The 23,068-nt window shown below is 47.7% G+C and overlaps 1 protein-coding gene across 1 annotated transcript; it reads left to right on the top strand.

Moving 5' to 3' along the window:
• Positions 1–7: 7 nt before the first annotated feature.
• On the top strand, positions 8–21,751 carry LOC144128737 (splicing factor YJU2). Its single transcript, XM_077662387.1, has 7 exons — positions 8–191; positions 289–389; positions 454–598; positions 3,230–3,364; positions 5,997–6,178; positions 11,783–11,912; positions 19,591–21,751. Exons 1-7 carry the CDS (start codon positions 168–170, stop codon positions 19,840–19,842), a joined length of 969 nt encoding a protein of 322 aa, XP_077518513.1. The 5' UTR covers positions 8–167; the 3' UTR covers positions 19,843–21,751.
• The last annotated feature ends 1,317 nt before the right edge of the window (positions 21,752–23,068 follow it).

The following is a 23,068-nucleotide window of genomic DNA, read 5'->3' as shown; positions in this document are numbered from 1 at the left end:
ATGCATCAATTGTATTGCGGTCAGCGTTTCAGCTGCTTGAGCACGTTTTGGCGCAACGCGTTGCAAGTTGTGGTTTCTCTTTCAAGAAGTGCCCTGCGTTGAGCGCCAGCTGTAATTCTGATCTCTAATTTATCATCTTCATTTTTAGTTCGCTAACCTTAGTAACAATGTCTGAGAGGAAAGTTCTGAATGTAAGTAGCCTTGGGCAGTGGTCAACGTTTCCTCGTTTCTGCTTTAGTGTAGATACTCGCAGTGCCTCAAAATGCTTTATGCATACTCTGGCCACAGAAATACTACCCCCCGGACTTCGATCCATTAAAAATACCAAGACTTAGACTTCCGAAGGACAGACAGTATACAGTTCGCTTGATGGCTCCCTGCAATATGAGGTAACGTTGAGCGACTTGTAGATCGCTCGAAACACTGCTCTCTAACGTTTGTTACTAATTGCAGGTGCAAGACATGTGGCGAATATATCTACAAGGGAAAGAAGTTTAACGCACGAAAGGAGACTGTTCAAAACGAGGATTACCTTGGAATAAAAGTATTCCGTTTCTACATCAAGTGCCCGCGCTGCCTTGCAGAGGTGACGTTCAAGGTACGTTATGCACACGAGTCTGAAGTATGCCGGATGCGTTATAAACGGAAATTCCGCTCTGTCGCTTTCGACGAAAGGAGCAAACTGATGATTTCCCGAAAAAATGCATTTGTTTTTGTATTGAGGACTTGCAGCCAAGGGCTGTTTTCATGTGACCTCACCGGCGCCATCTTTGGGTACAGAGGCTAGTTTCCACAGTGTACGCGTGAACCGGTTGGTGACAAGCGGATGAGTAAAACGCTCACGCCTTTGCAACTCGCTCAGGTCCCAAAGATGGCGACCGTTATGACGTCATTGCACAGCTGTCTTTATGGGAGGGGGGGCAGAGTTCACGGTAGCGCCTGTCAATGCCGTCTACATAGCAGGGACCTATATGGTTCAAAATTAGCGCCGCCTTTCTCCCTTCCCCCTCTCTTTTCCCGAAGCAGTCCCTGAGAACGCCTATGCATTCAATACGAAAGAAGTCAACAGCCATTGGATCCATTTCCTTCATTGAAGAAGCAGCTTTGATCTCCTTTCATACATATATCCTTACGAGCACCCCTTCTCCTTACCTTTAACTGCTAGATAGTCATACTACAATGGAATGAAACGATGGTTGTAGTTAGGGGTAACCAGGCGAAAATCCTACCTGGTCAAACTAGTTTAAAGAACAAGTTCTCAGTTGATTCCTGTTGAAATCATTTGGAAAGGTATACAGTGGTAATAGTAGTTTCAGCGCGAGAACAAATGCAGGAAAGGAGGTGCTCATTGCCACAACAGTTTCATGAACGAAAGTTTCATGTTTGGGTTTGTTATTTTTGTGCAGTTTAGCTTTGGCTTTGCTTTGGAGTATGTGTATACCATTTATAAAATTATGTGATAGCCCCACACATATTTCTGGTCTTTCTAATTCAAAATATGACTGCGTTGGAAACCTGACTACATTTTGAAGCGAAAAGGTTCACTACGCCAGCTTTTCGAGCTGCCAGCGGGGCCGTAAATTTGACCTTGAATGTAGCTAAAGGTCAGCGGTGCCACAAGTTTCACCTTGAATGTAGCTAGAAGTGAAACCATGAGCATAACTGGTGGTAGCCAGGTTCAACACATGATGCCCCAGCTGCAGCAGCGGCACCAGCGGCTCTTACACCATCTCGACTTTCACCTTTGACCTTGACCTTCAATCAAGCAGTCAACATCGGTCAACGGTCAATGTCGCACACCTTGACCGAGCGGAGCGGGAAAGCATCTGCTGGAACGCATGCGCAGGGCATCAAAGTGGGGTCTGAATAAAACGCCGGTGCACTTTGATGTGTTCAGCCTAACACTATAGGTGTATTCGACGCGACGCCTGCCGTGGAGACCGCCAGTCGCTCGACCACAAACGTAGCCAGGGACACTCAGGTTTTTGCTTTCGACCAGGGCTAACCATAGCTACACCACCAGCAGTTTTTTAATTCACCGTTTTGTGATCTGGACTGCCTTGAGGGACAGTGGAGATAACAGCTTCCACACTGGATAGAGATGCCAAGTCTATACCAAGGAGAGTAGAATGTCATTATTTAGTTGTTTAGGTTATGACATAGGCTGGCAAATGATCTGTAACAGTTGTGGGGAATCACCTGAATTTTCGCCTGTGGTTGAGTTTCATGGGCTATGTGAGTACAGCTTGTTGAAGTGATGAAGCTGGGGCCACTCCTGCATCGCATTTGGTTTCTTTTTGAGTGAGGTGATCTTAGATAAGTTGTATGATAGTCAGCACTTGCATTGCCAGCACCACATTGGTGCCCTCAGCCAGTCCTCCAGCTTAGCACGTTGGAACTGCTTGGGCGAGCTAGTTGCTCATGGTAGCTCATGATGTGATGTCTCGTTGTGAATCTTTCTCAGGCGACAGGCAGTTCAGTTAATGTTGCTGCAGTCTTGTTAAATCTCAAAGCGCTTGTGCAAAGCGTTGGTGTTGAGCACATTTCTTGGTTATTATAATTGCTATCTCGGGTTTGAACTATGTGATGGATGTCAAAGGTCTTGTGGCCCTTTTAGCTTTTTAAGGCTTGACGGCAGCTGACGGAATATTAGTGGACCTGTGCTTATTTATGATTTCTTGACAAGAATGGTACAGAGGTCAATCATCCATATTTGTTGCTGTCCAGTGTTATGTAACACTTTTTACAGCGATAGCTGTTAGGCGCCTGTCCCTAGCTTTCTCGTCACCGTCGGCGTAACCGGTGGGTGCCACTGGTGTAGTGGTCACGTGACAAACGCCTAAACGATTAAACTAAATGCCTAAACAGCTATCGCTGAATCTCGCATTACGCAGTCGTAACCATCCTGTGAGTTTTTTTTTTTGTGTCATTTGAAGTGAGGTGTTTCAGAGCCCAAACTTCTATATCTTTCATCGGCTCTTAGGTTCCGAGTGACTAGAATGGATTTATGGTTGCCATGCACATGACAACCATGTAGCAGAGGGCAGAAAGTTAGGTGGGCGGATGAGATTAAAAAGTCTGCAGGGATATGGTGGCCACAGCTGGCAAAAGACAGGGCTGATTGGAGAGACATAGGAGAGGCCTTTGCCCTGCTGTGGGCATCGTCAGGCTGCTGATGATGATGATGCACATGGGATCAGTGGCTGATCTGGTTTTTTCCTTTCACTAGACAGACCCAGAAAATTCCGACTACATCGTGGAGCATGGTGCTACTAGGAACTTTCAAGCTCTCAAGTTGGCCGAAGAGGCAGCTGAACGTGAAGCTAAAGAAGAGGAGGAAGAGGAAAAAAATAACCCCATGAAGGTATTCCACATTTTCTGTTGTTCTTTTTTTTTGTGGTTTGTATGGATAAATGTGAAATTCCAGTGGATGCCCTTTTCAAGAACTGCTGACTTGCACAGTCTGCACTGCTCTGGCATGCTTGTCCTATCTAATTCCTTTTGGCACTACATCTGTGATGCTGTGGAGGAGAAGGTGGATTTGAGGAGGGACCCGAGTCATATATGCGTGAAAAAACAGTTAATGGGGAGAATAAGTCGAGGTTAGTTGGTGGGCCCTCATTGCAGGAGTCCATTGGCATTTACCGCTGCTCTTGCCCGGTTTACCGGGTGTGAGCTGGACAGCTCCGCCTCCCAGTCCTCAGTTGTTGGGTCATCGATTCTCGCAATATCTGGATTTTTCTAACATGCCCCTACCATGTGATGTAAGTTAGCCATTTTGCCTCAAGGGGTGCAATGCAGACCATATAAATTTGGGAACATATAACTGTCGACTTGCACAGGCTGCACTGCTGTGGTATGCCTGTCCTAGTTCATTCCTTTTGGCACTAGATCTGTGATGCTGTGAATGGCAATCATGATTCCATAACCAGCTCATTGTCAGAGGCAGAATAAAAATTCTCGGGGTGTCTACCTGCTGTTGCTTCTTCTCATTAAGTTTTTTTTTTGTTTTTGTAATCTCGATGCACAATATTAGTTCTGTTTTGCTACCAGTTGTCTCTGAATGCAAATGCACACCAAATAGAAACAGTAAAAGGTACAGAACAAGAAAGGAGTAGCAAATAACAGTTGAAATATATACAGTGCCCAGTTGAATGACCTGGAATAAAAGACATATGTGTTGGGTGTCGTTTTTGACTCATAACAAGCGTGTAAACTTTATATAGATGGAATATATTTTCACTTGACATCAGGCTTGCAACATCTTGCTCGTGCAAGCGCTGATAGGAATTCACACTTCCATGCTTGAGCGTGCAGTGCCTTAATCTCTCTCAGAGTGTCGGAAACTTTTGTACCAAAAGTTTCTATAGGTGTACTTTAAAAAAATGTTCAAAAACAGGGGCAAAGAGCTAAAATGCAGTCATCGCACAGCTCACACTTCATGGAATTGAAAAATATAACACGTAAGCAGGCAAATCGAGTGCCCTTTGAACGTCACTATTTGTGCAGGTCTGCAGTTCTGTGTGTATTGGTGTGTTCATGCTAAGCTTCAGTTATTGTGCAATGGGGGTTAGAATGATGCCAGGAGACCTCATTGGGTGTTGTGATATAGGTGTATGACAGTAGTAAAATTAATGTGCTTTCTGAAAAAAAAAAATGTAAATAGGCAGGCTTAGTTGTTGATCTGTAGGTATTACCTGTGCAAGAGGCTCCACTTGATCTGCATTCAGTAATGAGGATACTTTTGCCTAAAACTAAAAGGTCAGGTTAGAAAACACTGGAATAGAAAAGGTGGCATTGCCAGTTGCAGTATTGAGTTTGAGAAATAATGGAAGTATGGGCTAGATTGGCTGATTGGTTTTGCTTGAAGGCATTTGCACTGCTAAGCAGGCCTAAAGTGCTAAACTTGCTTGCTTTCGCTGCTTGAAGGGAGAAGAAAGACAGCTTAAGGCTTCTCACCAGTGGGAGATGCCGAGGGACCTGGGTTGTGTCTGGATGTTTAGGGAGGTGAACTCTGCCACTTGCAACACTCTTAAAGATGGCCTTAGGCCGGCTACTGCCGCCTCTGGGGAAGAGAGAGGAAGCAGTTTTGGTTGCAGGACCAGCATCCAGTGCAGGAAGTGAATACTATGGTGACTGTGCATTGTGTTGCTGTCCTTATTACTAACAATGGAAGCATTGTTCCGCATACAAGGTAGGGCTTACTGGCACTTTGTGATGTGACATTTTTCATTTTTATTTTTGTTGTTTGTTAACTCAGCTAAACACTTTAAATAAACTGTGATTCAGGTGTGATTTACCTGTGCTGCTTTTCCTCCCTGATTTCTTTCCATGTGGCACCACCTTCCTTTCCCTTGATGGCTAGTGTAAATTTTGGTGTCATAATTGGCATAAGCTCAGGCCGAGATGGTTTTAAAAAGAAAAAGAAAAAAAAGTTGTGCCATAATGGAAACTTTTTGTGGAAACAGCTTTTCTTTTTAGGCACTGCAGCATCGTTAGGAGGGTATAGGCTGCCCCGATATTTGTAGATTCCATTGAGCATGGTATCAAAGACAGTAGTCATAAGCTTTGGTGAAATGAAGCCTATTCTTGCAAATATTCTTTTCTAGCAGGTAGGTGTGGAGCGCATTGATTTCTTCCTAGAATGAAGTTCTCCACTTTCCTCCTCATTCAGCGCTGTCTTCAGTTTTGCTAGATCCATTTTTAAACTCTAATATTGTTGGCCGAAAGACAAGCTGATGCACATTCCAGCTTATATGCCTGTACATTTTATGCATGCAATGCCACTAAAATTTCAGATAGGAGGGTAGCTGGAGGTGGCGAACTAGCTCCAGCTTGCATTTGGGCATGAATTTTGTGGAACTTGTTTTACTGGTTTTTTCTGCAGCAGACAGTGTGTGAAAACAGCAGTGTGTAACTTCACACCTGTGTCTGCTGCGCTTTCTGTTTTCTGAATTTTGTTGTGTGTGGGTCCTGACAGTCAGTCATGTTTGCAGCTCTTGGAGAAGCGAACAAAGGCTTCCAAGCAGGAGATGGACCTTATTGAGGCCTTGGAAGATTTGAAGGATCTTAACAAGCGGCAGGCAAACGTCAATTTTGATGCTATGCTAGGGCGCTATACTGCTGACCGGGAAGCCATGCTGAAAAAGCAAGAGGAAGACGATGAGAAGTTTATTGCGTAAGCAGAACCATTCTTTTCGTCCTGCTTCCATTCGCTTGTGCTGGAACACATTTTAGGCGTATTAGTAGGTGTAGCTCACAGTTTTTATGGTAGAAAGTTTTCCAGGGACTGTTTTTACTGAAAGAGTATCACCTGTGCAATAGTGCATGCAGGAAAGCCACGAACAATGATTTTTCTTTCTATATCCATCATTCTTGAACAGGCAGTATGTGTCACTTATGTTTTTGTGACAAAGTTGTGCATGTTAGCAGAGGCCAGCACTGTAGTATTAGCCTTGTTATTTGGGTGGCTTAAGTATGCTTTCTCTAAACGGAGTGCTAGCTTGGTAGGAATGTGGTCATGGTTGTCGTTAGCTTGCAAGAAACAGTTGTTTGGCGGTTATGTGTTCAGTATGTTCTAGCTGTTACAAACTCATGATGATTACTCGCTTGTGCTCATGTCATTGTACTCTATTGCTTTGTCAATAGAAGCTCGTCAAGTGGAAACTTCCACTTTTTCTTCGAGCCCTCCTCGTCCTCCGCTAATCTTTTTGTGAGGAAGAAATAAAATTATTGATTGATTGATTGATTGAATGGATTTGTTCAGCACAAGCAGCACTGATCTTAGCGCCTTGAGTTATACTCCTAGTGTTAAGAAGCTTGGAAGCACTGAGTTAGACTAACCGCTTAAAGAACCTGGAAGGCAGTGGTACAGTGAAAGCTTATTAATTCGAACTCGAAGGGGACCGGAAAATTGTTCGAATTAAGCGAAGTTCGAAGTATCGAATGGTTGCTACAATGAGCGGTTATCGTGCCCCACTGCATGGGCAAATCCCGAAGCAGTCACATCTAGACTCGTTATCGCGAGCTATGCGCTACTACACATTTGTGGTGGGCATATTCTGAGGATTAAATTCACCCGGTACTAGTGGTAAGTGAAGTAAATTGATCGGCCAGTTATGCGCCAGAAACAAGTACTGAAATGCATTCGTGTGAGCAGCGAGCTTTAGTGCTGGAATATATGACGCTATTTATGCTCCAAAACTGTTTATTTACGGGGAAGGGTTGTCAAAATTAAAAGTAATCGGCAAAATGCACTTGCTTGCGTTTCTTCTGCCAAGGCTCCATCAGCATCATCTGCAGCTTGCCCAAAGCTCCTGCGCAATGTAGAGTTCTCATTGACAGAGAAGTGGCGTGCTGCAACATCGAGCGCCGACGCCACTTCATGTGCACTTGGCGGTGGCATAGTCTCGTTGCCACCGTCGGGCTCATCAATTTCAGCTGTTCTCACCGCACATGAGCCCTGCCACGTCTGCTGGGTGCATGCATCTTCAATTATATTGGCGTCACTCAATGGCTCCAACGTCTCCACGCTGCTGCCATGTAGCTCGAGCTCGCGGCACCAACAAAAGCCGGCAACGCCAGAACCGCAATACTACGTTGTTTACACTACGTGATCGCTACCGCTGCACAACGAAAAACCTGGAACGGCTCGCGCCGAAGCATCAGTGGCGCAGGCATGGAGGAAGGAAAAATTTCCTTCCTCCACGTACACGGTCAATTGCTCCAACAACGAAAGCCTGCTACGGCGTGCACCCGAACGCGGGCTCCATGAGCCTCATGCGTTCGGCTTTTTTTTTTCTTTTTTATTGTTTTAAATCTTTGGTAAATTTGGAGCGTGTTTTACTCGCTATGGGTCAGCTTCTATCTACGAGGAGCGGTGTCAGCCAGTGGCTCCTGGTTCGAATTAACCGTAGCGAATGCAGACTTGTTTGAATTATCGGTAGTTTTCCCCCATTTAAATACACAGGGCTGTGTCGGGACCCGGGCACCTGTTCGAATTAACCGAGTTCGAATTAACGAGCTTTTACTGTATTTAGTACATAGTTTGTAATAGTGAAAAGTTGAAAACTGGTCAACTTTGATACCAGGTAAAAGGTTTTTCTTTTGTAATAGATATACATTTAAAGCTGGATGTAACGAAATTGGGAAAAGTCTGCAATTTTTTGTTACATGCTGTTTCCACGTGAAAACTAACAAAATACGCAGAGTGGAAGCCAAAATGATAAATAAATGCGGATGAAATCGTCTAGTAAATGTTCACAGTAAATCTTCATTATTCGAAGTTGTGGACATGGAGAAACACTTCGCGATCGCATTGATAACGAGACAGTGGCAGCAACCGCCACCATCTCTGCTGTGGCTCGCACGCCTGCGCTATGTGTGAGATGGGGAGAGTAGGGGAGGCGGAGGCACCCGCCTTTTTTCACGTGCCCCTGTCTTGGTCTGCCTAGCCGCTGTTGCCTGAGGAAACACTCTTGTCTTTGCCTTGTGTCACTGGTGCTCTTTGCTATTCCTGCTTTTGCAACATGTCTGCTGTCGGTGCGGTGGTGGCGGCGGCGATGGGCACGCATATCTTCTCCTGTGCCTTCTTTGCTAGTGTTGTTTTATGCTGCTTTCCAACATAAACCGGTGCAGTGCCATTTGGTGTGATGTGTGGGTACCTGCCCTGCAGCCCCCTGTGTTTGCTTTCCCGCGAGGCACCGTACAGCAGCAGTCTCACCTCGAGGAGGAATGCATTCCCTTGTCAGTTACATTAACTGGCAGGGTAGGGCGCCAGCGTCGCTGCGCGTGAGACTGCTTGAAGCCCGCGCGTGGGAAAGGGGGCATTAGGCTTTTCGGCTGGGATCGTCGGCGCGAGCGGACGTGTCGCTCGCGGCTCCGCTCTTCCCCGGCGGGGTGAGGAAGCGGCGGGGAGACTGGCTCCCGTACTCGTCCCGTCCAGGGGTGCGGAGTATCCCTTGCCCTAACGCGGGCGAACATTCGCTTGGAACCTTGCTGGTGAGTCGGACGACCTTGATTCATTAACGTACCTTGTTGCTAGCTGGTGTTATTGTTGCTGTAGCAATAAATGCCTGTTTGTGTCAGCCAATGTGTCGTTCCTTTGTTCCCTCAGAGCAAGGCCCGCCGTGGTTGGCGTGCGCTCGGTAGCGTACGCAATCACGGGGTGGGCTCCGTGCGGCTTTGAACCGTGTCTGCCGTGATTGATTGGGGAGAACGTATTTATCTCCCCAAGTCAAACCCCACATCTGGCGCCCAACCCCAACGTGGGGCCCGCTCTTGGAACATTGGACGACTGTCGGTTCGGTTCGAGGAACGCTCTTTGTCCGGACCTGACAAGTGCTAGGCCTAGAGTGAATTTTGATCGCTAGGACCTGCGGCATGCTTTCTTGAGTGCGAGGTGTATTGCGCTGCAGCATGTTTGAACTTTTCGTCATGCTCAGCACATTTTTCCCTGGAGTTTCTTCGCGAGAATCACTTGGTCCGCATCGAGGGAGCGCGAGGCCTAGCGTCCGCGGAGTGTTGCCAAGCCCGAAGCGAGTGAGTACGGAAGCCGCGTGGGTGGTCCGAGTTTCTGTATATATTTTCTCTGCTGTCTCTTTTTCGACTCCGGGAGTCGCGGCTCCTGGAGCCGGTGGCCTGGGGCCACAGGTGCCGCTACGAGCTCGCTGGTATTGCAGCTCGGCACCAGGCGCTCCGACACCGTCCGATACGGTGGGCACCGACCGCTCAGAAGCTGCTTTGTGCAGTGAGCGGGGTAGGAACACCCCACAAAGCTGATGTCTCCTCGCGGCTGCGTGCACATAACCCGTTTCGGGTCTTTGTTGTGGTTACGGTCATGGTCAATGGTAGTTAGGCCTGAGGCTTTTCGGAGCTGCCTGCATCACGCCAGAAGAGACACGACCACCGGACCGTGTTGTTGACAGGGGGCGCACTTTGCTGCCCGCCAGATTTTTGTTTTGTAACCTCGCACGAACTGAGCAGTCTCGTTCAACTCAAGAAAAGGCTTTGTTAACTCGAACTTTGCGTTTGCACAGCCGCCCGACACGTTTTGCTAGCGAGGTAGGCATTGTGCCACGAGGCCCTTTTGGATGCCGTTTCTCCTCCCGTGACCTTCGTTAAAGGCACGCCGAGAGCGTTTCGGCAATTTTGCAGATCCGGTGGAGCCACCCAGGCTTGCTGTCCGGTGCATATAGTCTCGCTGCCGCCTGCTGCGATGGAGCGGCCTGTATCCTGTTCGCCGCATCCATCCGGGGCAGCTGTGACGAGACCAGTCAGCAGTCACCTCCGGCTGCTGCTGCCCTGGCGACTACTGCACAATCCTGGCCTGCAGTTTTCCCACCGGCCTTCTATTCGCGGGCCTGCGAACACGGTAGTCTGCGGTCCATGCGAGTCGTCCCAGCGGAGACCTTCACGCCGCCTTCGGAACACCGCGGAAGTCTGCGTGGACGCTGTTGGCGTGACCTCCGCTGGAAGACGTGCCTCAATGACATGAAGACCAGGAGACTCCTCCATAGCATGTACTTTCAGGCGCGTGGGTCTATTTAAGGCTGGGGGGATGTGGGGACTTGCCCTGCAGCCCCCTACGTTTGCTTTCCCGCGAGGCACCATGCAGCAGCAGCCTCACCTCGAGGAGGAACGCATTCCCTTGTCAGTTACATTAACTGGCAGGGGAGGGCGCCAGCGTCGCTGCGCGTGAGACTGCTTGAAGCCCGTGCGTGGGAGGGGGCATTAGGCTCTTCGGCTGGGATCGTCGGCGCGAGCGGACGTGTCATTCGCGGCTCCGGTCTTCCCCGGCGGGGTGAGGAAGTGGCGGGGAGACTGGCTCCTGTACTCGTCCCGTCCAGGGGTGCGGAGTATCCCTTGCCCTAGCACGGGCGAACATTCGCTTGGAACCTTGGTGAGTCAGACGACCTCGATTCATTAGTGTACCTTGTTGCTAGCTGGCGTTATTGTTGCTGTAGCAATAAATACCTGTTTGTGTCAGCCAATGTGTCGTTCCTTTGTTCCCTCAGAGCAAGGCCTGCCGTGGTTGGCGTGCGCTCGGTAGCGTACGCGATCACGGGGTGGGGTCCGGGCGGCTTTGAACCGCGTCAGCCACGATTGAGTGGGGAGAATGTACTTATCTCCCCGATTCAACCCCACAGATGCCACAAAAACTAAGACTGTAGACACTGCTGCATTTGCCATGTAGAGGCGCCAACTGCTCTGGAGCATGGCGCATTTTGTCAAGTGTGTTTTCTCGTTGCGATTATAGATGTCCCTCTCATGGCGGTTTGTGTTTTAGCGTCATGAAACTTTCGCATGGCTCGGCCAAATTTCAGGTAAAGCAGTTCTAGCTATTAGAAAATCAACATAGTGAGTTCGTTGTATCAGGATCAACTGCCGCAACACCTTCGTTGCACTTCAATGGGGGTGGCATCGGAGAACTGAAAAACTTCATAATATTGAGAAATTCGCACTACATGGAAGTTCGTTACATCCAGGTTTAACTTGCGTACTGCAATTATGGTACTTGGGATTCACAATTAGCTTTAGATCAAACTGTTACTGCACAAAACTGATTTTGACCTGCACACAGTATATTACTAAGTAACAGTTCTTTTGAGCACTAAATCACTAGCTAGTCGTCTCTCTTCAGTGCAGAAGTAAAGGTATCCATCACTGGCTCCCCTTATCTACATGTGTTGTCACAGTGGATAGCACTGCATTTTTGTGTGTGGCTTGACAGCCTTGCTATTTTCCTTCAAAAGATGAATAATGCTAAGCTATTCCCTTTCAGGTCCGTATTTGGAAAAAACGTGGGTGGCACTGTAAAAAGGATTGTTGAAGACAGTGATGAGGACAGTGGAGAAGAACTGGCAAAGAAGCCAAGAACAACCTATGAAAAGCCCACTGATATCCTTGCTGAGGTCAGTAGAGCGAGGCTTACCCGCTTAGTGGATGAATCAGCGGAAGCTGTTATAGCTTCAGCTTAGCCATATAGCGCTGTATTCTGCCGTGGTACCATCCTCGGGTTGCTCTTTCCTCCACCCTCGTCATTACCTCTTCCTTCCATGGTAGCCACAACCTGGGTTCTTCCCAGAGAAGTCGCCTTCCTGTCCCGTATTCCTCCTTTTGCCATAGCCTGCCAAGCTGCTAGGCCACCCATCACCTCCCACCCTCTCCCTTTTCCCCTCTTAACGTCGAGAGGGGGACTTCCCTCTCTTCACTTTGCCACCTGCCACGGTAGGGTTGCCAGGTGAGAATTCAATTGGCAGGTGGAAAGTGAATTTAATTTAACTGGATGAACTAATTTAAATTCCAATTAATAAATTAGGATAGGAATAACTTCATTAAAATGCTGGCAATCGCCGGTTTAACGTGTCGTGACATTGACCAAGTGTCGACCTGGGGTTATGCCCTACACTGCACTACCCCATTTCAGCCCGTTTGAGGTGGGTCGTGAGGCTTGTGCTTTTCGAGTGCACCCCAGGCCTGCTGGACGGCCCGTAGTTGAGTACCCTTGTCTGAAGACTGCACTGCTCTTTGAAGTTTGGGCCTACCTGGACGTAGCTTCAGTTAGGAACCTGGCAGTCCCACATGATGTGCCATTGGTCCGCCGGACCCACTGCACAAACAGTGCACACACCACTCGGATAGAGTTCTGGGTGAAGCACGTGTAGCACTGCCGGGGCGAGGAGTGACCCGGTCTGTATTTGCCTTAGGATGACGGCCTCCTCCCGTCTGAGTGCCGGGTGGGAAGGCGGCAATGTCCGTCGGGCTAGGTGGTAACACTTCGTAATTTTGCCATAACTGGTCACTCGGTCCTTGGTTTCGAACCACCACACAGAACGGTCACTCTCGGCGGCGCAGAAGGTAAGTGCTCGCGCCGCCGAATGGGCCGTCTCGTTGTGGTTCGGTGAGGATGCGCACTCTCTCACGTGCGCCGGGAACCACTTGATACGAATGGTGCTGCCGCAGTATTGGAGCTGGAGCTTGCTAATGATGGCGGCTGTCGGCGCGCACACTCGCCCCATGGCAAAGTTGTGCACGGCGTTCCTCGAGTCACTAAGCATGGTGCGACAGTCGGCTTTGGAGATCGCCAGAGCGATGGCAACCTCCTCGGCGCCTGTGGCCTCCGTGCACCGCATGCTTGCTGGCATTGTCTTGGTGCCGCTAGCCGCCACAACGGTCACTCCAGCGAAGCGTTCTCACTTGTATTCCGCTGCGTCCACGTACCGGGTGTGCGGGTCTTGGGCGTGTTGCTCGGTGAGGCCCTTTGCCTGCGCCTGCCGCCGTTCTTGCTTGTACTCGGGGTGCATGTTCTTCAGGATGGAGTCCACGTGGATGTGGGCCCGCGCCTCCTCGCTGATCTCGCATGGTTGCCGACTGGGAGCTCGGGGTTGTAACCCAGGGACGTCTGTATACTGCGGCCCGTCTTGGTGGTAGAGAGGGGCTCCAGTTGCGCGGTGAGCTGCGGCTCGGCTATTTCTTCTAGGGTGTTATGGACGATGAACTGCAGGAGCTGGTCCGTACTTCTGGTCTCCATTTAGCCCTGCGCCGTCTTGTAAGCCTGCCTGATCATCGTGTTTATCTTGGCCCTGTCAGTCACCTGCCAGTTGAGGTAGGCCGCAACGTAGGCGATGTGACTGATCACGAATGACTGGACGAGGCGCACGAGACTGTCTTCACGCATGCCCGCCCGTTGTGTCGAGACTCAATGTATGAGCCGGATGGCGTCCATTGCCTTAATGGTAAGCTTGTTGATGGTCTCGTCGTTGCGGCCATTCACGCTTAGCAGCAGGCCCAGGACCTTGATCTTGGGAACTTCGGGGATGCGTTGCCCTGATGCAGTCATGATCTTGATGTGATCGCACTCCCGAGAGGGAGCGCGTTTCCATCCGGTCGTAACAGTGTGAGGACAAACAGCTCGGATTTGGCAGGCGAGTACACTAGGCCGGTGCCATCAAGGTGCTGCTCGATGGCGGTGACCGCCGCGTGCAGCTGTTGCTCAATGCTGGCGTCAGTGCTGCCGGCCGCCCACAGGGTAATGTCGTCGGCGTAGATCGTATGCTGAACACCGGTCCCTGCTACTGCCCTCGCTACCCCGATCATGACAAGGCTGAAGAGCAACGGGGAGATGGCCGAACCCTGCGTGTACCCGTGCTGCCGAGCTTGCGTTCGGGGAGCTTGAGATCTCCGGCATGCAGTTCCACCGTGTGGTTGGTCAAGAAGTCTTGGATGTAATTGTAGCTCGTTTTTCCCATGTTGAGTCTTGATACTTGTGCTAATATGGCTGAGTGTTTGGATTTGTCAAATGCACTTTGTATATTGAGCCCCAGAATTGCTTTGCTGTCATGTGTCTTGTCGTCGATGATTTCTTGTTTGAGTTGTAGCATGGCGTCTTGTGTGCTGAGTCTGTGCCAGAAGCCGATCATCGTTTCCGGATAGAGGCCTTCCTTCTCCAGGTATTCCTGCCATCGATTGGCCACCACGTGCTCCAGCACCTTGCCTACACATGACATGAGCGATATGGGACGCAGGTTGCCGATGTCCGGTGGTTTGCCCAGTTTCGGGATCAGGATCGTTCTTGCCATTTTCCACTGTCAGGGGAGCTTGCCCGAATGCCAGTATTCGTTGAAGTAACGGGTTAGGGCCTCAATCGATGCATCGTTGAGGTTCCGTAGCATCTTGTTGGTAACAAGATCGGGGCCGGCTGCTGAGCGGATGCTGAGCTCATGCAGCACTACCCATACCTCTGACATGGTAATGTCTCGGTCGAGCCACGCGTTGGACAGCCCCCCCGTATGGCGGGTGGGCTTCCGTTGGCGTGTCCGGCAGATACTTGGCTTCCAGGCTCTTGATAACGGCGTCTTTTCCTTGTTGTGTGGTGGTGTGCATGAGGCGGGCCAGGCGGTCGCACTGGTGTGACTTGGCTTTGGTTTTGTTTAGGAGGTGCCAAAATAGATTCCAGGTGCAACCGCGATGCAGTTGCGTGTCAGCTCGATTGCAGATTTCGTTCCACTGCTGACGGCACAGGACCTTGCAGTGGTGTTCAATGGCCCTGTTTAAGTCGGCCACCTTCTTTCTCAATTTGTGGTTCAGCCGTTGCCGCTTCCAGCACACCTGTTTCGAACGTTTGGCCTCGATCAGATGGGCCAGGCAGCTGTCTATGGCGACGGCGTCCTCGTCCGTTTCGATGGTCTTCGTGGCTGAGTGCACTGCATCGCAGAGCTCTGCCGTCCAAGTTTTGATGTCTTTGATGTCTTGTGCTGTGGTGTGACATCCCTTACGGAAACCATCCCAGTCTGTCTTCTTGTGTGTAATAATGTTGCCCCGTAATTGGTTGGGTATCGTAATTTCAAGGATGTAGTAGTCACTGCTCAGGTCAACGCCGGTGTTGTGGCATGTTACTTTGCCTGTGTGGTCGTTCTTGACGAATGTAAGGTCTGGCGTGGTGTCTCGTGCTACGGGATTGCCGATGCGGGGGGATGAGCAGGGTTCGTGATCAGGGCACAGTTGTCGTCCAGGGTATCCTGTAATAGGTCTCGTCCCTTGGCCGTGTCCGTCACGTAACCCCACGCTCGATAGGTGGCGTTGAAGTCACCTCCGATCAGCAACGTGTTGTCTTTGGTGCTGGCTGTGTGCAGTAGGGTGTTGAATTTCTGTGTTTGGTGCTTGGGGTTACCGTATATGTTGGCAAGGAACAGGCTGCCTTTCCATTGTTTGCTTGGGATGATTTCGGTGAAAGTGTATTCCACCCCCACCACCACCAAGTTAAATTAAATTGATTAACTAAGTAATTAGGCTCTTACGGCTGACGCTGTAAGTTTAATTCTAGAATGTGGGCCATAGGTCTAACCTAAGGCTATAACAGCTTTCGCTGTAAAAAAAGAAAAAAATATACTCAGACATTTTGCTGTTCGGCTGGGTGAAAAAGTGACAGAAATAGCTTTGCTGAAACCCCATATCTCATGTGACCATGTTACACATTTCTTCTTCGAGATATACTTGACTCTGAGATATACTTGATGCATTTTAGAACACGTCCTCCTTAGTTCCTGCCTGTCTTGCCAGATGTCTTGCGTGCAAACTGTGACAGGTTTGAATACTATGACTGCTGTAAACCCAGAGGATTTCTAATGGCTAGAGAATGTATTTAAGCTAGGTACTGAGTTTTCCCAGACAATAACACCTTGTAATGGATTGTAAGGTCCATGTGGTCTTATTTACAAATCCTGGCTGTCACAGCACGCAGCTGCAGTGCTGATGGTGGCAGTGGCAGAACGACAGATCAATGGACGTCAAACTCGCCCGTATTGCTCGGCGCTCTGGTGTGGCACTAGAGCAGCGGCATCTGCTTGTGGCATGCACTGGTGGTGCATGTGCTGTGCTATTCAATGTTATATATTTCTTTTTTTTTTTTTGGCAATGACAATTTTTTAAAAAATATTTCTTGCTTCTTGTCGAAAATTTATGTGCCTACGTAGTCCTTCAGAGTAATTTTAAGGCGTTCATTGCCTTTTAGGCTACCTCCAGTGCACATAATGTGGGAAAACCGCAGCGGTGGCCAAGTGGTTGAGCATCCGCCTCGCATGCGGGAGGTGCGGGCTTCGATCCCCAGTGCCGCCGGGTACCACCGGTGATACAATGGGTACAAGCTTTCCCCTGGTCTGGTGCTCAGCTTATTTAGGGTGAAATGCTTGGAAAATGGGTCTTTGACCCCACCTTGAGAAAAAGAAAATACCTTGTGTCATGGCGCTCCTTGGCCATAGATGCCCTTGCACCATAAACATCCATGATCATCATCATAATGTGGGAAACGGAAGGTAAGGGCACACTCTGTACCAGCCACAGTTTGCAAATACTTGTCCAGGTAGCAGCATTTCCAAGAATTTCTTAAGGGCGGTAATTTGGGCCTGTTGGTTCATCACAGAAAAGGAAAATATGCAGCACAAAAAACGCATAGACGACAGAAGCGCTTGTGTTTGTCTTTCTTCTGTCCATGCATTTTTTGCGCTGCATATTTTCCTTCTCTCTGAAGAAATTCTTATCTTTGAAAGATGGCTGTGTTCTGTACAATGTTGGGGAAATTAATCCGGAGCCCTCTGCTACAGCAACTCCTTTTCTCTCATTGTGTGGTTCGGGTATTGAACTTTCATGAGTGCTACTTTGCCTTTTCTTTCCTCATAGCCAGTTATTGTCATTATCATTAGTACTTTTTTGGGCCATACAAGCATATAAACATATAATCACTCATTAAGACTGATGGTGCTTATATCCATGGAAAAAAAGCTGTGTTTTCTGGTAGACCGGTATTAAAATCTGGTACCCCCTACATATGCAGTGGATGCTTTACATTTTACTATCATTTTACATCTAGAAAGGCTGAGTGCCTCTACATGGTGATCTCTGTTTGGTTCCCAGTGGCACTGGTATTCTCCTGTACATGAGTCGTGCTCTGTTATTGGCCCATTGCTGTGATCAAAGCCAAAATGAAGATATAATGCAAACATTTGACATTGCTAAAAGTTGCTATATTATTATTGCATTGGTATTTGCATACTTATTTCTCAGCCACTTCAGTAGCAGGCGGCTCTTTCAGTTCGGCCTTTCACTCGGACGGCCAAGTGCTTCTTTAGGGCAAGACTTTTCAGCAGAAATGTGCCTGGGTAGGTAAAACTAATAGGGGCGAGATGAATTATGGCCAACGTTTTCATCCAACCTAAGAAAAAGGGTGCCAACATTTCACGACCAGTTTGGTCTCTACATCAGAGGTGACTCATCCCTGAAGAAGAAACCAAACTGGCCGTTTGGTCAAGGTTTCTTGTGCCATTGAGGGGTGCTCTGAGAGAAAATTACATCCTTGACAAATTGTATTCCTTGATGTCAAAAAAGCAATTTCATGCAATTTAGCAAATTCTATGCAGCAAAATTTCGTAAAAGCTGTTTACAAAAAACTTACATAACATATTACACAAGTGCACAAGGACTTGTTTGATGTTAGATTAAAGGACATATTTGAAATCAGCACGCAAAATTAACCTGTTCTCTTTTTCAAAAATTATAAAGCGCACTTAGGACAACAGACAAGAGAGACCAAACCACACAAGCGCTTACTCGCAACTGCGCGTTTATTGTCTGTTGTCCTAAGTGCGGTTTATAATTTTTGAAAATGAAAAACCAACTAGCTCAGATGTCAATTCTGCTTCAGTTCGATTAACCTGTTCTCTGGGGATTTCAGAATTGTGACTTCATTCGGTAAGATTTTTAGTCTGAGATCGTCTTATCTCTTAAGAGACCAATTGCAGCGAAATTTTGCTTTGGCTAGGCTAGTATGTCTCTTAATATGTTGGGTATGAAATAAACTGAATCACGACAATGTTCTGTGCTTCTTAGAGAACTAGTGTTGTTGTATTATATGCGATTAAAAAGACGCTATGGCAAATGATGCATGCGCCTGGCGGTACTTCGAGATTTTAGGTGTGGGTAGCTTGCTGAAGTGCTGCATATACATCGGGGGCATAAGCGTGCATGCTGCATACATTTCCGACATGCAGCAAATGTTGTGCGGCATATGGCGATCTCTTTTCTTCCATGTGTGCCATTTTGATGGGAGTCCTTGTCTGGATTGGTCAAATTAAATCAAAAGTCTGTATCTTCTGTTGCGACCGTGGCCAAAAAAAGGGACTTCACAGAAGCTGTACTAGTAGAGCTATATCTTTTTGGCGACAGGACGACGAAAGCAGACACCCTGAAACGATGAAGGTGGTCTCCTCTTGCATGCGCTCATTTGCAGTGTTGTAAATTCTTGTGGTCAGCATTCGTGTCACCAGCAGTACATGCATGGAGTGCGTGCCTGCTTGCTGTGGTTTCTAAGGAAAGCAGTGAGCCTCCGGAATACCACAACTGCAGTGGTCCATTTCTGCGTCATTGCCAGCACTTGGCAATGACAGCTCTTTTTCGAGTTCTGATTTGAAAAATGACTTTTGCTGGAGATTTTTGATGTACTCATTTTTATCATGAATGTCGTCTCTTGTTTTTATAACCCTCTGTTGAGATATTACTTGAACATCTTTTTATGGGGCAAAAATTTTTGTTACAATTTGCCTTTAAAGGGATGCTGCTGGCAACTATGTCCAATTATTGTTCTCACTAAAAATTGATTCTGTGGCTCTTTCTGGGTCTGTTAACATTAGCCCGGTAGCAAAAGATGCGTTGATGGCTGAGAAAATGTAATTAAAAATTTTTGTCTCCACTCGATGCAGATTCATGGTGCCTACACCAGAAATTACTGTTTGCCACAGTTTTGAGATGATTGGCGATGTAGCCTAGCCTCTGCGATCTGGTTGGTGATGCCGACACGTTTTATTTGTTTTTTGGGGCTTTTATAACTTTAAAGGCTCCGTTTTTGAAGAAAGTTGTCTCTTTGTGATCGTAGCATGATACTGTATCAATACAGGCAAACTTCAATTTGTCCTCAGTGTGTGCACCCGTACATCAAGCTCTGTATCATTTCTTGGCAGGCTGATTGTTTCCCACTTGTCCACTTTAATGGCATTCTGTTGGTCACTGCCCTGAATGTGATCTTGGTCCTTCTTTGCTCAGGACTATGGCATACAGCCGGCAAAGACCGCAAGCCAAAGCACAGCATCTGGCTCATCAGTAAAGGCCGGCTCTTCAAAGCTGGTGCTCGCTGGATTGGTGCGACCTAAAGGATCATCAAGTGCTTCGGGGAGCAGCAGAAGTTCCTCGCTGGCCACTAGTTCATCAAACAGTGCACAGCCGGGGCCGTCTTCGTCAACAGGACTGAGCTTGTTGGGTGCATACTCGGGGACTGATGAAAGCAGCTCAGATTGATTGTGGCACGCAGCCATGCTTGTGCCACACCTCAGAGTATTTGCATTGTGCAGGCTTCTTTCACAGTATGGGCATCCTCAGTCTGAATTGTTGCTTACCTTCTTTGCTGCAACGTTCGTATAGAAGCAGACTTGTCTTAACTGAGAACAGGAGACTTCCACCATACATGATTCATAGCTCCTTGTTCGTACAGGATGCGTGCTGCCGTGCTTCGTGTAGCCAAGAGTACATGCTGGAGCTTGTTGTTATTGTATGTGAATACTTTAGATACTGTTCTGCTGTGCCACCATTGCTCAAAGCCTGCTGTATGCCCACTGTTGTCTGTGCTTTATTGCAGGGATTCTGCAATTGGGTTCTGTGAGCTCCAAAATCTGTGCATGCCTCATCTGCAATATTTCCTTTTTCCGCTTCATTGTGGATTAATTGCACTGTAATTTCTCGTAGCAGGCTGTTTCACTGTACAGCCAGTCATCATTGAATTTGGGCATTTTTTCGGGAAGTTGTGTATTTGAGCACTCTTTTTTTGACAGGAAGGACCAGCAGTCATGACATGGAGAGTTCGTGGAACCTCTTGAAGGCTGTTGGTACCATTGCAGACATGCTGAATGTGCACAGGATTGCGAGTTATACCTGTGGGTGGCCCGTTATTTTTTAAACTTTAAGGTTTGGGCAAGCACACAAACCAAGTGCGAGTGCAAGCACAGAGCGATTACTGTGCGCAGTTACGAAACCCTCTTGGAAGCGCATTGTTGATGAGCACCACTGCCGAACTTGGGGCCTGGCACACGGTCATGTTGAACACAACCAGTTTACAGAGAAAATTGCTTGATTTGAAGTGTAACTGAGTACAGTGGTCAATTAGAGCCCCATAAAAGTAACTGAACAATTAAAGTAATCAAAATACTATTGCATTATTTTCCTTCCAACTTTTCTTGACATAATACAAATTTACTATGACTGCAATGACCTACTGTGGCTTGCTTGATATGTGGTTGCACATTAATTTTCAAGAGAAGTTCTTTTTTGAAGTTATCATCGTTAAGTTTTCCACATTTCCTCGTGAAGTGATCAGCAACTGCACTGAACACTCTCTCATTGTATGCACTGGAGGGGAGGGCAGTATTATAATGTATGAACATCTTGTGCTCCAGGTCGTAATCACGCAGTGCTGCAGTGCTAGCGCCAAAGTCCTCTATGAACCACCGCGCGTCATTGTTGCAGCATGCTTTCTGTGGAAGCCTCCGAGCTGGGTGTAGTGGTAGGTACCCAAGTTGCTGCACCATCCGACAGGACAAGGGGGTCCCTACAGAGCGGTCAAATTTGCTTGGAACGAGAACTGCCATAGAAGACGGCGGTGACCCGGTTGTGTTCCAGGCATGGTCGCATCTCCATCCAGACATGGTCGCTTCTCTGCAGCCAGTACGTTGTCACCTTGTTACGAAAGAAGCATTTCAGCTAACACCAGTGTTTGTCGTGAGGTTGAATTTCTCAGAGCTATGCCATTGGTTATAAATTTTTCTTGAAAAAAAGTAACTGATTACCAGTAATCAGTTACAGAAAAAAGTAGTTGAATTAACTGGAATGTTAGCGTTTGAAAAAGTAATCAATTACAAAATGTAATTGATTGCAAGGAATCAGTTGCTTCAATGCATTACATATAACTCTGAACAGAGTATACTAGAGATGTCAAGAGCCCCAAGCTGACCTCTGTACTGTGCCTTTCTAGTGGTTTTATTTTACTTCCCGACACCATGTGCCGATCCCAAGCGTTTTTAAATGTAGCAACTTTACTTTGAGGAATTTATTTTGGTGTCAGAGGTGCTCGATGCCTGTATCAATTGGTGTGATGCATATAAAGCAGTTTGCTGTATACAAAAACTTTTGTATATAAATATTTCTTGGTGCATTACTTCTTTGTTCCCTGTCTGCTATTTTCATTGGCTTAAATGTCTTTATAGGAGCACTGTTGTGAAACTTTCATGATGTTATTACAAAGCAATGGGCAGTTATGATTTCTTGCATTGTCTTGGTCATGTTTCTGGTTTTATGCTGCGTTTTATACATAGCAGGCAACACTGCCAAAGCTAGTGCGCCTGTTCATGCAGGCTGTCTGCACTCAAAAAGCAGTTCGCTATGCTACCTAAGTGAACACAAGCATATTTAATTGCGACAAACCTTAAGTGCGATGACTAGAACCTCATGGACTTCGTTTTACCTCTTTCCACATTTTTGCCCTGTGACAGATAGAGACTTCGAGAAGCAAGAATTACATGTGGTGGGATGATACGCGGTTGGTAGGGCGAATCGCTCCTACTCAGTCTGTGCTGAAGTAGTAGTTCACATTCAATGAAAATTATCGGCAGGGGGCTCGAACACTGTTCGCCTCACAGCTTCTACCAGGATTTTTAATACTACCACATCGTTTTATACAACTCTGTTTTCGTCCAAATACTTGCCAGAGTTTTGTGAAGAACGAATGATATATGACCGAGTAATGCGTGGTCTCCTCGATTTGTCTGCACTTTCTGCACCCTTTCAGGAGGTGGAGCACTCTCACACTTGATTTGACAGTGCAGCTAGCGCCACCCGCACTTAGGCACTCGGTTTGACTTCGTGCTGCACAAGTTCTGCACTTGCCCCCCGGCGAGTCCTCTTCTCGTGCAAGTAGTGCAAGGTGTTAGGCGTGCTCCTTAGCAGATGGCTGCACGGCCATGCTTGTTTTAGTGAGCGGCATTGAGACCATGGTTGAAACGCCCATGTACCCATGATAGACACAGCATCTGCGCCGTGCTCTCGTCAAACAGCTGTAATGACAGTGCGTGTACCTATGTTGTGTATGTGCGTGTCTGTGTACGTACGTAAGCGACTGGCTGGCATTGTACATTGCGTATGGGTTCTCATGTTTCTGTCCAGCCTCGCACGTTCTTTTACATCATTTCTCTTTTGTGTGCAGTTATGATTTTTGCACACAGCACGATGGAGCATGAGGAAGATGGTGAGATATGTTTTTTAATACGGGTTATCACAACATTGTGATGACGCTGCAATATCAGTACCTCCATTAAGTCCGCTTAAAGAAGCTACTAGCCTTAAAGTCACAGTCAGCCCACGCCTTCGCCTGCCAGTTAGACTCTGATAGTCACTCCGTTGTCACCGTCCGCCGATAATGAACGCGAGTTCTTGAGTTCAAAGATGGTCCAAGTTGTCAGGCAACTCTTTCGTACAT

This window comes from Amblyomma americanum, chromosome 4 (genome assembly GCF_052857255.1).
Source record: "Amblyomma americanum isolate KBUSLIRL-KWMA chromosome 4, ASM5285725v1, whole genome shotgun sequence".
Taxonomy (NCBI): domain Eukaryota; kingdom Metazoa; phylum Arthropoda; class Arachnida; order Ixodida; family Ixodidae; genus Amblyomma; species Amblyomma americanum.
Note: the sequence above shows the minus strand (reverse complement) of the source record. Positions and strands in the feature narration are given on the sequence as shown.

Coding starts and splice junctions, on each gene's coding strand:
- LOC144128737 (XM_077662387.1), top strand. CDS start 168: ATGTCTGAGAGGAAAGTTCTGAAT. Junction 192..288: donor CTGAGAGGAAAGTTCTGAAT/GTAAGTAGCCTT, acceptor CTCTGGCCACAG/AAATACTACCCCCCGGACTT. Junction 3,365..5,996: donor AAAAAAATAACCCCATGAAG/GTATTCCACATT, acceptor TCATGTTTGCAG/CTCTTGGAGAAGCGAACAAA.